Raw genomic sequence first — 18,425 nt, 5'->3', positions numbered from 1 at the left:
TCAGGTATTTCATGTGTTCCAGCTCAAGCACACCTGGTGCTACTAATGAAGCCCTTGATTAGTTGCATCAGGTGTGCTTGAGACAACACCTGTTCTGCATATTTGTGCTGTTGTGAGGGATTCTATTCAGGGGATTGAATAATTTTGAATCTTGAGAAGTCATTATAAGTGGCATTTTCAGTTGAATTTGGGGAAAACATCTGAAGCATTCGTTGTGTTGAACTATTTCAATTGCTTTTGTTTGATTTGTTCATTGCAAACAGCTGAAAGTCTGTAAATTTCAACAACAACCTTATTTGCAATGGGGGCTGAATTAATTTGATTGCAACTGTAGATAGCCAATCACGTGGCAGCAGCGCAATGCATAAAATCATACAGATACAGGCCTGCAGCTTCAGGTAATGTTCACATCAACCATCAGAATGGGGTAAAAAAATATGAACTCTGTGATTTTGACCGTGGTGTAGTTGGTGGTGTCAGATGGGCTCGTTTGAGTATTTCTATAACTGCTGATCTCCTGGGATTTTCACACACAACAGTCTCTAGAGTTTACTCACAATGGTGCAATAAAGAAAAAAAAACATCCAGTGAGTGGCAGTTCTGCAGATGGAAATGCCCTGTTGACGAGAGAGGTCAACAGAGAATGGCCAGACTGGTTCGAGCTAACAGAAAAACTCACATAACCAGTCTGTACAATTGTGGTAAGCAGAAAAGCATCTCAGAATGTACAACATGTCACACCTTGAGGCAGATGGACTACAACAGCAGAATACCACGTTGGGTTCCACTTCTGTCAGCCACGAACAGAAAACCGATGCTGGCATGCGCACAGGCTTACCAAAACTGGACATTTGAAGACGTAAGCCTGGTCTGATGAATCTCGATTTCTGCCGAGGCACACAGATGGTAGGGTCAGAATTGTGCCATCAAAAGAATGAATCCAAGGACCCAACCTTGTGTCAACAGTCCAGGCTGGTGGAGGTGGTGTAATGGTGTGGGGAATGTTTTCTTTTTTTACTGACCATGTGCATCCCTTCATCCCTTACTTCCAGCATGATAATGCGCCATGTCACAAAGCAGAAGTCTTCTCAAACTGGTTTTATGAATATGACAACGAGTTCAGTGTTCTTCAGTGGCCTTCCCAGTCACCAGATCTGAATCCACTAGAACACCATCGGCAGGTTTTAGAACAAGAGATTCGCATCATGAAAGTGTAGCTGAAAAATCTGCAGGAATTGTGTGATACAATCATATCAACTAGGAGCAGAATCTCAAATGAATATTTCCAACATCTTGTGAAATCCCTGCCACGAAGAATTGAGGCTGTTTTGAGAGCAAAGCGAGGCCTGACCCAGAATTAGTCTAGTGTTCCTAAGTGCTCACTGAGTGTAGTTTGTAAATAAATCATTGCGATGTCATTACTATTTAGGCATACTACTTAGTGAGTGTTTGGGGAATTCTCTATGAATGGCATTCACAGCACTGATACAAGTCCACACAGCAGAGAACGATGCAGCACAATTCTCGTTATAAAATGTTCTTCCACATTCAGCTTGCAATAGCATTTTTCTACGACATAATTTACATCATACCAATGTCAGAAAAATGTCTCTCACCCTCAGTAAGCTCTTGTTCTAGATCTTTGATCTCTTGTGTCTCCTTCGCAATGCGACTGAGCATGTCATCTAGCCGTCCTTCCAACTCGTGCTGTTTCTTACTCATGATTAACAACAGCTGACTCTTACTGGCCAACTGAGCCTTCACATGAACCTGAGAAAAAAGCAGAAATCTCTCTTACACACAAGGAATCGGTTTCATTATATGCTCTCATTACATTCTGGCTCATGCTTTGAGTGAGTTCATGCTTTAATGCAACAGGTAGTAGAAAATTATTTCTCATGGCCTAAATAATTATTTTCTCGTAAAGGCAAAATTAGTAGCTATTAGATATTATACCACATATACCATAGACCTAAGTTTAAGGCCTAAGTGCAGTTACCACTATATCTGACTGAAAAAAAAGCATTTTCTTTAAGCTATATACAACTGCTGATACATGAAAATCAGGACATGAGGATCCAAACATGAAGCTTACACTACTCCATTAACATCCCTGCTCATTACTTCCACTGTCACGTCATAAACAATGACAGTTTTGTACATTGTACAAATGCAAAAAAGGCTTTGTGTTATTTTTCTTGCCTATATTTTATTACACGGTGGCATGGCAATCTATTTTTAAAAGCAAATAGTTATCATATTTATTTATTTTTATTAATCCTATAGCTACTGGCTAAAAGGAACTGTGTTGTTCGAGTGATCTCAAATATCAGAATATAACATTGTTAGCATCAAACATATTAAACAAAATAAAAGTTTCATCAAGCAGGAAAGGATAAACTGTACACAGCATTATGAAAACATATAACATGCAAACATATAATCATGCACCCCTCCCTTACTCCACTGGGGTACTTACTAACATAAAGTGGCTGACATAATCACAAATCCTGCTCTCCCTCCATTCCTGAGGCTACAGGAAGGCTACGTACTGAGCGTTAGCCTTTCCTGTCTCTCTGATCCTCTCAGTGTTCTTGCAGACTTTTAGCCACAAAGTTTTTGCTTGTAGACTCCAGCCATAGCACAGGGTTTTCCCCTAGTTTTGCACTTCATCCCCCCAACCAACACACACACAGACACACACTGTTCCCACGTGATCTCCCCCTCTCCCTCCAGCCTCTGCTTTGAATCAACACAGGAAACTCTCTGTCCAACCAATCACTCCCTATAACTAAGCTGTGACAATACCTCCTAAGAGGGAGTGAGCAACTTTTCAAGCTCCACCCAAATTTCCTACAGAAAGACTCTTCCTATTTTCTTAAAGAGACACGAACCAAGTATTAGTAAACTGGAGCTTTTGCTACCCTTACTAGACAACCCTTACTAGATTTATAATGTATTCCACTGGGAGGCCGATCTTGTTTTCCATGCATTAGCTTTGTTGCTGGGATGGAACCAAGGCAACATCCTAGATAACTGCTACTGTCAAGGCTGCAGGCGGAGATATTTTTAGCACTCAAACGACCTTCTGTTTTTACTTCAAAATATTCAGGGAATTATAAATGACTTCGAAATACGTTGACTTGAGCGGCATAATTACAGAGTGAGATTCCACAAATAAACAAATACTATACTAATTGCAAAATACAGTGTCTGAGGCAGCAATTTTACTAACGTGTCTGAGGTCTTCTGGCTTCAAAGTGTGCATTAAGCTCTGGAGCTGGTCCAGCTCCCCTTGAGCCTCACTGAGCTCAGAACTCTGCCTGTCCAGCTGCTTCTCCAGGGTCTCTGCCTCCTGCCGCATCTCATACAGCTTCTGGATCTTCATGTGTAGCTCCTGTCTAAGATGGTCTTTCTCTGCTTCTGAAATCTGCAAGAGGCCACAAACACTAGGGTTACAGTGTCTCCAGTTGACCTGGTGTCTTACCATGTGGGGAAATGTAATCAGTAACAGTGACTGCAATAAGTGTCTTGATAATCCGGTATTAACATATGCGTAATAAATCACAAGGTTTGTTTTTCTATTTATATAATTGTATAATAATTGTTAAACACAATAAATCTAATTTTCCATGCATACAACAGGTGAAACAATTCATTTTCTAACAAAAACATTTTTAAAATAACAGTATTTTCTCTCAAATATATATGTACCAAAATTACTTTACTATTCCTAAGAAATATTTTTGATTAAAGGCAAATTACTGTGTTGATGAGAAAGGTCAGAGGAGAATGACCAGACTGGACCAAGCTGACAGGAAGGCTACAATAACTTCAATAGACACTCTTTACAACCATGTTGAGCAGAACAGAATCTCAGAATGCACACAATGCCAAACTTTAAGGGGGATGGACTACAAGAGCAGAACACCACATGCTGGTTCAAGTCAGGACTTTGACTAGGCCACTCCAAAACTTTAATTTAGCTTTTTTGAGCCATTCAGAGGTGGACTTACTCCTATGCTTTGGATCATTGTCTTGCTGCATAATCCAGTTGCGTTTGAGTTTCAACTTACAGACTGAAGACCGGACATTCTCCTTTAGGATTTTTTGGTAGAGAGCAGAATTCATGTTTCCCTCAATTATAGCAAGTTGCCCAGGCCCTGAAGCAGCAAAGCAAGAGGTCCTTTGATGTTATCCTTGGCTCTTTTGTGACATGCTGGTTGAGTCGTTGCTGTGCTCTTGAAGGAATTTTGGAAGGCCACTTCTGAGAAGGTTCACTACTGTGCTGAGTTTTTCCATTTGGAGATAATGGCTCTCACTGTGGTCCTCTGGAGTCCCAGCACCTTTGAAATAGCTTTGTAACCCTTCCCAGACTGATGTATTTCATTCATCTTCTTCCTCATCATTTCTGGAATTTCTTTCAACTTTGGCATAGTGTGTTACTGGGTAAGACCTTTTAACCAACTTCCTGCTGTTGAAAAAGTTCTATTTAAGTGTTGATTTGATTGAACAGGGTTTGCAGTAATCAGGCCTGGTTGTATCTAGACCTGATTACCTGTAGTTACTAATTCCCCAAATCCACAGACTGCATTCATAATGGGGTTCAACCCCATTATGAATGCAGTCTTGTAACTACAGGGGCAAATGCATTTTCACACAGGCCCAGTTGGTATTGGATAACTTTTATGCTCATTAAATAACAGGTTCCTCAGGTTACATTTGTTTTATCTTAGATTTTGTTTAATTTGTGAAACAATTTAGTACGAGATATACACAAAAACAGAAGAAATCAGGAGGGGTCAAATACTTTTTCACAGCACTGCACACTCCAGAGTTTCTGTTAGCCGATAAATACCGGTTTTTGACTGTTAAAAATTCTAAAATGTCAGATAAAATAAAAAATTGTCAGGCAAAAAATATTAACACAAAGCAGACATACATTAAACAAAGCACATTCCCAATTGCACACCTCAATAAGGTCACTGCGCAAAAATATTTTCACAAGCATCTCCTGCAACGTACTTGATTGTTTTGTTCTTATTATTATATCACTATAACAAATCTGGGTTGGGAATGAGGTGGGAGGCAGGCAGATTAAACTCAAAAGGCCTTTTTATTCTATTTATACTTTCATGTTTCAGCAGAGTAGAGATATATATATATATATATAGATAGATATATATATATATATATATATATATATCTCCCTCTATATATATATAGAGGGAGAGAGAGAGAGAGAGAGAGAGAGAGAGTGAGAGAGTCTATATATACACTCAGCAAAAAAGGAAACATCCCCTTTTCAGGATTATAAAGACATTTTTAATGTATTATAAAAGATAATTTTATAAAATCCAGATGAGGTTTACAGATCTTTATCTTTCATGCTTGTTCAATGAACCGTGAACAATTATTGCACATGCACCTGTGGAATAGACTTTAAAACAATAACAGTTTACAAGCAGTAGGCAATTAAGATTCTTTTTGCCCAGAATTTCCAGAAATTAATTCTTGGCATTTTCTCAACCAATTTCTTGAGGAATCCCCCTGAGATGCTTCTTAAACAGTATTAAAGGACTTCCCACCTACACTGGACACTTATCGGCTGCTTTTCAGAATATTTCACTCCGAGTCATCCGTTTAAACATTTAATCAAACACCTTCAGATCAAAAGGTTTTTATGATAATGAGAAACATTTGCCAAGTGTCTCCAAACTTTTGAGCTATTATATATATATATACTTCTGAAGGTGTGCTGTGGTATGTGGCACCAAAACCTTAGCAGCAGATCCTTTAATCCTATAAGTTGTGAGGTGGGGCCTCCATAAATCAGACTTGTTTGTCCAGCACATCCCACAGATGCTCAGTCAAATTGAGATCTGGGGAATTTGGAGGCCAAGTCAATACCTTGAACTCTTTGTCATGTTCCTCAAACCATTCCTAAACAATTTCTGCAGTGTGGCAGGGTGCATTATCCTGCTGAAAGAGGCCACTGCCAATACTGTTGGCATGAAGGGGTGCACTTGGTCTGCAAACATGTTTAGGTAGGTGGTACGTGTCAAAGTAACATCCACATGAATGCCAGGACCCATGGTTTCCCAGCAGAACACTGCCCAGAGCATCACACTGCCTCCACATGCTTGCTATCTTCTCATAGGTCATCTCATCCATCTCTTCCCCAGGTAACATGATAACATGATTCATCAGACCAAACCTCCTTTTTCCATTGCTACATGGTCCAGTTCTGATGCTCACTTGCCTGTTGCAGGTGCTTTTGGCGGTGGACAGGGGTGAGCATGGGCATTCTGAGCAAGCTGCAATGAACTGTGTGTTCTGATTGTGGGTTTTTTTTTTTCAGACGAGCAGCAGCTTTTCCTTAAAGCACTTGATGTTAGGGTACATCCCTGTATATACACATACTCCAGTTTCTACCTCAACAGGCTTGACTGCGTTTTTGAAGGTGTCTGCGATTCAGCAGAACAAACTGCGTTATAAATCACTCTCTAATTCTAATTACCATTAAAATTATTTGTAAAGTTTTAGATTTAACACTTTGCTGTACACCTATTTAGTTTTTCAGACAGAAAAGAGCCGTTTTTGACAATTTCTGCTAAAAAAATTTGAGCCATCCATAATAAATATAATTATGACTAATATATACTTGTTCACTGTTAGTTAAGTTGTACATTTGAATTTTTTCTGCTGTTGTAGCCCACCCTCCTTAAAGTTTGGAGTGTTATGCATTTTGAGACACTTTTCTGCTCACCACAGTTGTAAAGAGTGGCTATTTGAGTTACCATAGCCTTTCTGTCACTCTGGGCATCTTGCCATTCTCCTCTGACCTCTCTCATGAACAAGGCATTTCCACCCACAGAAATACTGCTCACTGGATGATTTTTTTCATGAGCTGATCAGTTTCTGAAATACTCTAACCAGCCTGTCTGACACCAACAACCATGCCATGGTCAAAGTTTTTCCCCATTCTGATGTTTGATTTGAACTGAAGTTCTTGACCTGTATCTGCACGATTTTATGAATGTGTTAGTAAAATATCATTTGTTTAAACAACTAGTTTCAATTTAGGTTTTGGACCAACAGTAATAAGAAAAAATGTACACGATTTAAAAAAGACACTCACTCGTTTTTGAGATGCTGCCTCTTCTAGTTGTTGCAGCTCCTCGCTGGCTCTCAGGATCTGTCGCTCTTTATACTCCATCTCCGTATGCAGCTGCTGTAGCCGCGCCTCTGCTACAGTCACAGCATGTGTTATTTAACAAACACCAATATTATCCTAATTTTATAATAGCAGTGTACTAACCAATGTAGTAACATGATCTTAAGAGTTGATATATTATATTAAGTTATTATTATAACTGATACATTATAATAGCTGATATAAAAGCACAGTTAAATTCTCAAATCTGATTGGTCAGAGGCTGTTTTTGCATAACTGCATGGCTCAGGCAGTAGTTTCAGCTGTAACATCAACAACAGGTTTATACTCATTGTAATACTGTACGTTATTATTTCTACAGTAACAGTTACTTCACAGGTACTTGTATGGTGGACGCTCGACATAATTCAAGACTAATAATAAATGGATGTAAAAGACAAGGAAACCTATAATCGTTGAGGTGGTCAAATTGTTTGTTAGGACAACTATAGAAGGTGTTGCGGATGTCTATGCTTTGCAACAGTCACAGAGCTTTGCAAAGCATGAGAAATTCTTCAGGACAGTTTGCCCTTGTTGGTTTCATGAATTTTATTTTAGAGAGAGAGAGAGAGAGAGAGAGAGAGAGAGAGAGAGAGAGAGAGATGGAGTGAAGAAGATGCTGGTGAGGGAATGACTCTCAGCTGTAATGTAAGAAATAACAGGAACTTGTCTTGAGTATGTTCCACAATAAATTGAACTGTAATCCATTTAAATATGTGATGTATCAAACAACAATTTATTAAAACTTGTAATTGTTGGAAATTACTGTGATATACAGTCATGTGAAAAAATAAGTACACCCCATGGAAATTGTTGGCTGTTTGACATATTTCGACAAGCAAACATTCGATCCTCTTTGAAACAGTGCTTATTAATAAAGGTGATACACTCTTATCAAATGACACATAAAATTTACATTTTGTAGTAATTTTACAATTAAAATGAACAAAATAACAGATAGTCACATGGAAAAAGTAAGTACACCCCTACATTTCTCCTACCTTCAAATCCATAAAATTAGAATCTGGTGATCAAGATTGGGTTCCAGTGATTAGAACCTGCTTAGGGAGTGCGGGTGTTATTTAGAACTCTCCTATCTAGTTTCTGGTGTTCCCTTTGCTATTGAGGCATGTGGTGTCATCATGCCAAGATCTAAAGAGCCTATGAGTCTGGCCAATAATCTACAAATGGCACAGATTTCAAACAACTGCCAATTTGTCCAGGACTGGCCATCCCAGCAAATTCAGCCCAGAAGAAGACTGTCTGATGCAAAAAGAAGTCTCCAAGAACCCCAAAATTGAATCATAGGATCTGTTATTATGTCTTGCAACTGTTGGTGTCAAAGTGCATGCTTCTACAATCAGAAAGAGATTGCACAAATTTGACCAGCATGGGAGGCATGACTACAGTTTGCCAATGAGCATGTAGGCAAAGACCAGACCTTTTGGAATAATGTGTTCTGGACAGACAAATCAAAGATAGAGTTGTTTGGCCACAGCAACAGCAGACATGTTTGGCATTGACCAGAGACAGCTTTTCAGGAGAAGCACCTCATACCAACTGTGAAGCATGGTGGTGGAAATGTTATGGTTTGGGGTTGCTTCGCTGCATGAAGGACTGGACAGCTTGCAGTCATTGCAGAACGTGCAAGAAAACCGTCAAACATCGAGCAACTGAAAGAATATTGCATGGAAGCAAGCCTGGTGGACGATTATACAAAACTGCTACAAGAAGTTATTTCTGCTAAAGGGGGAAATACTAGCTTCTGAGGCCAAGGGTGTGCTTTTCTCCAAACAGAAGAATATCACATCTGTTGATTTTTCTACTGAATAAATGATGAAAAAGCTCAATTCCCTTGTGGTTTTGTTCAGGCATATCAACTTCTTTAATATGCACTGTTTCAAAGATGATCAAATGTTTGTTTGTCCAAATATGTCAAAAAAGCCAACCATTTCCATGGGCTGTACTTATTTTTTCACATGAATGTAAATGGAATAACACACTCCAGACTGTGCAGTTATCCAAAAATAATCCATGAAGGGGCGATAAGATGTTTGATCTGTTACCACCCCAAAGAGATATGAGATCTATGAGATAGTATACTTTACATGCTATAGCACGTATTGCTCTATGCAAAGACTGTGTATAGATGTTGTGATCAACTCATGCAAAATAAACAAAACAACCGCTACTATATGGATGTCAGTACCTCTTGCCAAGTCCTGCCTAGACTCATCCTCCTCTAATCTGTCTGTATGCACAAGACCCCCTGTGGCCAGATGCCTGTCCGCTGTATCTATGCTGTCCGATGGAAATGTGTTCCTTTTGTGACGGGCTTTTCCAATGTACGGACTCTCACCCAGCACATCCCCCTCCTGGTCCTGAACAGGATATAAGATGGAGAACAGATTGTTTCAGCGCACAGCTGGGAAATGAATCATGTAACTTGATGGGTCTGTAGATTACTAAAGAGTACAACGTACTGTAAGAGCAGAGCTACATTTTATGTGTACATGTGCACACATGGCCGCTACATTGCCAGTTTTATTACCTCAACATGCTGTTTTGTGCATATGGAATATTAAAAGCAGGTCAGAGCTGAAAAATGTGGTTGGCCAGTTATCAGGTTAACATGTAAAATGTTTTGGCAATTTGTCACAGTGGAAAAGCTCTGTTTGCATCAAAATTTCGAACACTGTCACGGTTTGACCAGTCTGCTGCTGAAGCTGGGTCATATCATGCTACGCTGCCCCCAGAAATTATATGCAGGTATCTGCTTGTAAAGTCTGATGTCACACGTTTCAGTGCAAAGCCAATTCCAGGTCCAAACTCTCCAAAAGTGAAGAGCAAAAGTTGACATTTAAAGATGATATGCCATGATCTGGCTGAAGTAGGGATGTCACGGTGAGGACATTTTCCCACCGATTAATCAACGTGTGACAACACCGGTAATACCGGTATCACCGTTTCCCCTCTTCCCCCCCCCGTTTTTAACTCGGTTCATTATTATTCTTAATGAAAAACACAACAACAACAAAATAGTACAATGACAAACTCGCTTATATTAACCATAGAACTTTTGAAACCAAATCTTCCGCCATCGTCTCGTCAGTCAGCTCGCCTCACTCTCGTTAAGCGATAAATGAAATCTGATCTGTTCTGCGACTCTGACTCTTTCGGCTCATGCTGAATTGAGAAGACACATTCGGTTTTTAATTGCAGCGTCCGTTCTCTAACTGAACTAAATGATTTTTATTACTATAAAAAAGCAAAACGACAGTGGAGGCGGTGCTACAGTGGGCAAGTGATGTAATCAGTGTGCGGCAGAACACCGTATAACATCGATCACAGCAAGCCTAGGCTGAAATATTTCTAAAAAACTACAACGTACAGGACTGCTATAACTTTGGATGTAAACGAAGATGAAAAACTAAATATGTACCAGCCAAGTGTTAGAGGGATAGTGAAGTTAGGCTAGCTGACATATAATGACGTGCCACCCCCTGGCTAGCTACAGATGTGTTGTTAGGCTAATATAAACACAGCACTGGCAATGTCTTTGAGAAAATTTAGGGTGAGAGTTAAATTGTTTTCAATATAGATCCATGTTGTGGGTGAGTGCCCAATCGGCACAGACAAGTGCCATATCATATCATATGGCTGCTTTATTGAATTGGGTGGAGAAAACCGTGTCCTGTACTGATGTGGAGTGCGTGTTTGTTGCATGGGTTGAATGATTTGCTTAATGTTATTTGGTTTAAAGCCACTGGATTATGCAGGATGAATCGTATTTACCAAACACTGCTAAACTACACTCACGGTCTGCTGTAGTACTGCTAAACTTGATAATTATTTTGGACTCAGATATATTCAAACAACAAGGAACACAGCACTGCGGCATGCTGAAAATACGAGCGTCAGCCAACTCAGTGAAGCTTGGACCCAGAAACAGTATTATTGGAAGCTCGTTATGTGACGACTTAACAAGCGGACTGCATACTGAGGATATAGTAGTGTAGTGCTCATTTCTGAACAGGCACAAATGTTGCCAAATGGCTGCTGGATAAAAAGGGACAGCCATCTTGCACATGCACATGCATATTTAAAATCAATTATAACAATAAAGTAAGTCTTGATGAAACTTACATGGTTAGGATAAAATGGAAGTGGATCAAACTTAGCATCTATCTTATGAAAAGCCAGCTCTTGCTCAAGCTCATACTGCTTCTGGCAGGCCCAGGTCAGCTCTGTGGTCTTCTGTTTTAGCTGGAAAATAAAGGAAGTGTGTTTATGAGCCAATACTTCATGTACAAGCATTCAATATAGAACATAATCTCCACTGCAAACATATTCCATAAAGGTCACTGGACATAATCAGTGCATTTTGCAGAGGTAAAATGCATGCATGTATCTGATCGAACAACTTGACTTATGCATGCAGAAAGTACTGTAGCATGCTTATGCACACAGCAGTGCTAGATCACATCACTCTAAGTGACTACCTGGTGGCACAGGAGAAAGTCATGACATTTCAGGTCACTAGGACTTCGGGAACTGGTTGATGATTGATCTAACAGAAACTGATTGGACACAAATGAATACCTTGTAGAAAGAATCCAGCAGGGGAACAGGTAATGAAGGCTGAGAATGCAGCATGGAAAAGCAGCAAACAGACAGAAATGCCATGCACAGTTTATAAAAGAACATGCATTCTGCAGTAAAGAACGTATGAATATAAGGTACAGACAGCTGACAAAGAAAAAAGCTGGTGGCTCTGTTATACTGTGGGACACTATTTATTTATTTTGCTGGCATGTTTTGGGTCTGCTTGTCCCCTTGATGGAAGAGTCAACACAAAGCTCTTCTGACTTGATCATCTTTAACCTATGATGAAACATTTCTTCATTTCTTCCAGGGATGGATTTGTCCCCATCCACAGGGCAGAAAGCACTCACTGCATGGTTTGATGAGGATGAAACAGATGTAAATCAGATGCTATGGCCTTCACAGTCACCTGATCTCGGTCAGACACTTAGGGGAGTTTTCCAACACCGTCATCAAAACATCAACTGGTGTTCGAAAGAACGGTGCTCCAACTGAATTTATGCCAAGCTGCACTGAAGCTGTTCCTTTACTAACACACTTTACAGGTGTGCTCAAATATTTACAGACCCCTTGCAGAATCTGCAAAATGTTTTTTTTTTTTTTTTTTTAAATTAGAGGGATCATTAAAATTTTATTTTGTTTTTATTTAGTACTGCCATAAATAAGCTTTCACATAAACAGATATTGACATATTTAATTCATAAGACACAATAATAACTGAATTTACACAGATGAACCAGTTCAAAAGTCAAAAGGGGTCAAATATGTAGAAGATGCTGGAAAAGCAAAGAATGTGCAGGACCTGGAGGATTTTTCCGAAGAACAGTGGACAGTTTAACTTCTCAGGACAAACAAGGGACTCGTGAACAACTATCACAAAACATAAAAAACAGTCGCTGATCGACACACAGTATTAATAATCAAGCGTATGTAATTTTTGAACTGGTTCATTTATGTAAATTCAGTTATTATTGTGTAAACATCTGTTGTGTGAAATAGCTTATTCAGGGCAGGACTAATTACAAAACAAAATGCAATTTTAATGGTCCCACCTTTTTAAAAAAATTATTAATATTTTGCAGTTTCTGCAAGGGGTAAGTAAATTCATGAGCACAACTGTATGCTGATTTTTCAATTGTCAGCTGTCTCTATACAGGCAAAAAAAAAAAAGTCAATATTGAGATAAACACCACTCACAGTTTAATCTCACCAGAGCACACATTCATATAAAGTTCATGGAGGAGAACCAACTATGAGGTGGGAAACACAAAGAGTCTAACTGATCTATGGGAGAATGCAAAAACAAAAAACAAAACAAAACAAAACAAAAAACACTATTCAGTATTCAATACTACCTTTAATGTAGCTGAAAGATCTCTAGAGAAAGTAGTAAGAAGTGAAGAGGAAATTGGCTAAAGGTTAAAAAAAGAAAGGAGAAGGAAGCAAGTTCAAGTTGGTTAAAGTTTAAAGATACATTGGTTTAAGCACTGAGACACTAGGCTGTTTCTTGTGAACAGGCACATTTTGTAAACACACTGAAGTTTACTGTCATTTACTGCAGTCTAGAAATCAGCAAAAGCTTGGTTGTGTCACATTATAGCCTAGAATACTATGATCATCACAGACGGACAAGAAAGCTCTGTTACACACCAGTTCGGACTTGGTGTCCAGCTCCATTTCAAGCTGTTCCTGTTGCCACTGTTGTTCCTGGCTTTGCTGCCTCAGGCTCTGCTGGAGCTTCTCTTGATGTTCCAACTCCTTTAATGCTACAGCTTTCTCCTCCTGCAGTCGCTCTATCTCTGCTCCTTTTTCTTCCAGCTCTTGCTCCAAACGTTCCACCTCCTCTGCAAGCCAGAAAGCAGCAGCACAGGTGAGAGAAACTAAACATGTGCTATGTCTCTGACTCAATGTTCATATATATGCACAGTACATAGTGCCATCCACTAATATTGGCACCTTTGGTAAATATGAGCAAAGAAGGCTGTGAAAAACATACATCAAAATCAACACAAAAATGGTTTACTGAGCACAAAATCAAGGTCCTGCCATGGCCATCCCAGTCCCCTGACTTGAAACCCATAGAAAACCTGTGGGGTAAACTGAAGAGGAGAGTCCACCAGCGTGGACCTCGAAATTTGAAGGATCTGGAGAGAGTCTGTATGGAGGAACGGTCTCAGATCCCTTGCCATATATTCTCCAACCTCATCAGGCATTATAGGAGACTCAGAGCTGTTATCTTGGCAAAGAGGGTTAGCACAAAGTAGTGACTAAATGGGTGCCAATAATTGTTGCACACCTATATTTAACAAAGATTTTTTTTTTTTTTGGATAAACCTGTGTTGAGTTTGTAATTGTTTGATATCCATGAGAGCAGATTATTTTTGTGTATTTTTTAAACAAAATATCAAAAGGTTAAACAATAAAGACAAATTTTCACAGCTTTCTTTGCTCATATTTACCAAGGGTGCCAATATTAGTGGAGTACACTGTATAAACACTGAGTCAGAGACATAGCACAATTGTAACTTTAGTCTGAATTGATTCCTTCTAACTGTGCAAATGCGATATTAACCTTTCTCAAATACCATATTTTCCCTTTATCCTGCAGCCCTAGTAAGAATCTGTTTTGGGAGCTAATATACAGACAGCAGGTAGAAGTAACTATATACCAGTGTGAAAGCGCTGATCTGCTTTTTCTCTCTCCTGCTCGCTGATTGGCTGCCCATCCAGAACGTCCAGTGATCTCAGGTGGAAGACTAAGAAGAGGCGGTAGTGGGGAAGGTCAGAGACAGGGTTCTCTGCTAACATCAGCTCAGTTAGACTTTTTAGAAGCTTCAATTTGGCGAGCTCATGAAGCTAAAAGATAAAAGAGGATAAAAGTTATGTCATGGCATGCACGAATAACTGATAAACAACTTCAGCAGAATAAGGTAAGACTAACTGAAAAGATCTTGTTTTTCTGAAGGTTTAGCTTCTGAAGGGATCGGAGCTTTTTCCCAACCCACAGCGGAACTTGTTCAATGCTGTTGTTGGCCAGATTCAGAATCTGTAGATTTGCCATCTGCTCGAGGCCTTCTATTTTCCTGCATGATGGAAAACAACAATTTAATGATACAACCTTTCAGTAATTGCACAAAATAAGATATTCTTTAATAAAAAAAAAAAACAAAACATTTACCTTATTCTGTTATTGGAAAGGTGCAGCTCTCGCAACTGATGAAGCCTCTCCAATTTCTCCATTTTTTCAATGATGTTGTTACTAAGACTGAGAACTTGAAGACGGTCACACTTGTCCAAGTTCTCGATGTACTAACAGAACAAATCAGCAAATATATCACTGAACAAACACTCAGATCAATGGGTTATGAGCAGTAGAATAAAGGTAGTCATTCTTACCCTGAAGGTTTTATCTCCATGAGTAGTGGACAGATTCAAGGAGCGCACAAGAGATAAATTATCTTGCTTGGTCAACTTCTTAATTAAGTCTTCTGTGATGTACCGTGTTCCTGTGCATTTTGTTTCATCTTCAAACCAAATGTAAGAGAGTGAAAGTGACAGTAGTATTACAACCTTAAATATAGAGGGCCTGGAATTACAGCGTTTGACAAATGTTACAGGGGGGACAAAACAGAAGTTTGTTCTGACAGTGTTACATCTTTTATTCATTCATCTATTCAGAATCAGTAACCACTTTATACTGGTAAAGATCATGGTGGATTCAGAGTCTATACTGGGAACAGTGGGCACAATGCAGGAAGACATCCTTCTCACACAGACACACACACGTTCCCACCTAGAGGCAAGGTAATGCTTTTGTCAAACCCAAGCTGACACATCCTTCCTTACATTTATATACATTCCTCGCTTTTCTATGAACTCAATGTGCTTTACGTTGTATGGGTGAAAATCTCCTAAACCACCACCAGTGTGTAGCATCCACCTGGATGATGCGATGGCAGCCATAGTACGCCAGAACTACACCACACACCAACTATTAAAGGAGAGGAGAGGAGAGAGTGATGTAGCCAATTCGGAGATGGGGACTATTAGGGGGCCATGATAGATGGGGGCCAATAGGGGAATTTCGCCAGACACAAGCAAAACATTGTGTTTTATCTTTTGATCATATATTTACCAAAAAATCATGTTTGATTTGAAACCAACATACTGCCTCCTCACAGCTCCACACTTGTAACCCAGTTCGATACCGAGCTGAGGTTACTGTCTGTGTAGTTTTCCATGTGTGGGTTTACCCTCAGGGATCTCTGATTTCTTCCACTGGAATAAAGTTGTTTTGACGTTAGACGTTCGATATTCGCGGATATCCGGAAATTAAGGGACCGTCTCTAAAGTTACATACGACATTGTTAAACACGTTTCTAACTTCAATAGCATTTGAAGGGAATGACTTACAGTCATATAACCAACTGGAAAGTGTTCATGTAGGTGTCAGCTATAATGCACACCTCTTAGATTTTTGATATTTATCAAAATAAGCTATTAAATCAAACCAACTTTATTCCAGTATTTCTTCCCACCACACACTATCATGCCAGTAGGCATTACAGCTGCTATAAATAGCCTTTGGTATGAATAAGTGTGTGAATGTATGTGTGGTGGGATGTGCTGGGATGGACCAGCGTCCCATCCGGGGTGACTTCTCCCGCCTTGCACCCAGTGTTACCGGATACACTCCGGATCCACCACGACCCTGACTGGGATAACGCGGTTACAGAAGATGAATGACTGAATGTCATGTACTTCCCTCATCCAAATCCTCAATACGTTCTGAAGAAATACAAGGACTATCATTGTGTACCTGAAAGCTTTGTGTAAATGATCATGGAAAGTTCTGTCCAGCTCGTGTAAGGAACATTTTTTTAGGATAAACGATAAAAGAGCTGTAATTTACCGTCATCACTGAGTTCAGCTGCAACTTCATTCGCTGCTGTGAGACTCAGGCTGTGGCCAGGAGGAGGAGGAGAAGAAGAAGAAACTGCTGCTGCTGCTGCTGAACTCAACAGTCTACTGGAAACTTTCAGTCTCTCCACAGACGAGGCTCTGTGTGAACCTCTTATCCGCTTCATGTTGGCCAGTTAAAACAGCAGAATGGTTGCTAGGTCTCGGTGTAGTATCGTTAGCTAGCTAGCTATCCAAATGAGCTCGCTTTCACAACATAGTCCACTTCAGTGTGCTGTTTCCGCTATGAATATTCACTATGCTAACATAGAATGTCGTAAGTCAGTCGCGTCGTTGTGCTTTAGTTTAGTTTAGATAACTGTTCTAGTTTTAGATAGTCACTTCATGAGCTAGCTGAACTGCTGAACTAACTTAGCTAGCGCGTTTAACTAATCTAGTTAGGTCGCTGATTAACTGCTGCACGAGCGTGTTCGCTGTCATTGACCGAATATTTTAATAACATGAAATAATCACGTTGCTAGCTTCTTACAAACTTTATCCTCAGTGTATCCCCAGTGTATGGACGCGTTAGCGAGGAGGTGTTAGCTTGGCTAGAAAGCAGCATTGCCAGTATGCTGTGTTTGTTTCCATGGAGATACAAAAGAGGACACGCCGGTAACGGTCAAGCGCTACATGAGAATCTGACAGTACAGGATAGCGCTAATTTCTCATAAAACACAAACACGGACAATGTTTTCTTTGAAGGGTTAGTTACAGGTCCACGTTTTATGGTTTGTGACAACACGTTTATTAGAAAGAACCTCAAAGCAGATCATGTTTGAGCTCTGTGGGTTTAACACATGCTTGATAATAAACCACAGTAATACGATTCTGTCAAAATAAAAGTCCGAACTAATTTTTAAAAAATAAATACATAAATAAATAATAATAATAATGGACAATTTTCAGATTTCAAAAGGAAAAATAGCAGACAGGCTGCTTTAAGAAATGGAGGAAATATAAAGTGTTAAAGCATTTATAACATTATTAATATATTTATATATTATATATATATATATATATATATATATATATATATATATATATTTAAATATAGGACTTAATACCTTTCAGTACACAGATATTAAGGAGGAAGTGTTTTAAATGAGAAAATTGTGTGGAGGGAAATACAGTTTTGCGCGAGAGTCAGTTGAAATTACACTCACCGTCCACTTTATTAGGACCACTTGCACATTAATGCAGTTATCGAATCATGTGGCAGCAGCACAAGGCAAAAAATAAATAAATAAATAAATAAATAAAAATAAAAATCATGCAGAGCTTCAGGTAATGTTCACATCAAACATCAGAATGAAGAAAAATGTGATCTTGTCAAGGGGTTAAAGATGCCAAAAACCAGACTTTATTGAAAACACAACCGACTGAGACTTCTGCAGATAGTCTGAATGAGTACAATCGTAGCACAGGCTTTTATACCATCCTGAAACAGTGATCTCAGTTAGGCAGGGTTTTTTCCCCATTTCTCTTTTAGTCACACCTGACCTTTTGCCACAGTTAATTCATCATAGACATACCTTATTTATAATTGTGGCGTGAGCTCAGTCAGATTATTATTATTATTATTATTATTATTATTATTATTATTATGCAGAAACAATTAATTTTTATAACATTATCACAGTTT

At 39.2% G+C, this 18,425-nt stretch overlaps 1 protein-coding gene across 2 annotated transcripts in view; it reads right to left on the bottom strand.

Annotated features, from left to right (window-relative positions):
- Positions 1-17,596, bottom strand: part of cntrl (centriolin) — a 45,790-nt gene extending 28,194 nt beyond the window's left edge. Inside the window, exons 1-13 of one of the 2 annotated variants that reach the window (XM_053610284.1) lie at positions 16,734-17,596; positions 15,218-15,345; positions 15,000-15,130; positions 14,763-14,904; positions 14,491-14,677; positions 13,472-13,665; positions 13,177-13,233; positions 11,719-11,796; positions 11,363-11,482; positions 9,426-9,597; positions 7,142-7,251; positions 3,236-3,430; positions 1,617-1,770 (exon numbers count right to left, since the gene is read on the bottom strand). In XM_053610284.1, the coding sequence (XP_053466259.1) occupies positions 1,617-1,770; positions 3,236-3,430; positions 7,142-7,251; positions 9,426-9,597; positions 11,363-11,482; positions 11,719-11,796; positions 13,177-13,233; positions 13,472-13,665; positions 14,491-14,677; positions 14,763-14,904; positions 15,000-15,130; positions 15,218-15,345; positions 16,734-16,908 (1,843 nt within the window). In that variant the 5' untranslated portion in view covers positions 16,909-17,596. The remainder of the gene's footprint in view (positions 1-1,616; positions 1,771-3,235; positions 3,431-7,141; positions 7,252-9,425; positions 9,598-11,362; positions 11,483-11,718; positions 11,797-13,176; positions 13,234-13,471; positions 13,666-14,490; positions 14,678-14,762; positions 14,905-14,999; positions 15,131-15,217; positions 15,346-16,733) is intronic. The other variant, XM_053610285.1, reaches the window with a different exon arrangement.
- Between the last annotated feature and the right edge of the window lie 829 nt (positions 17,597-18,425).

Source organism: Ictalurus furcatus, chromosome 22, assembly GCF_023375685.1.
Source record: "Ictalurus furcatus strain D&B chromosome 22, Billie_1.0, whole genome shotgun sequence".
Classification (NCBI taxonomy): Eukaryota; Metazoa; Chordata; class Actinopteri; order Siluriformes; family Ictaluridae; genus Ictalurus; species Ictalurus furcatus.
The sequence above is the reverse complement of the archived record's forward strand: the minus strand, read 5'-3'. Positions and strand labels throughout refer to the sequence as shown.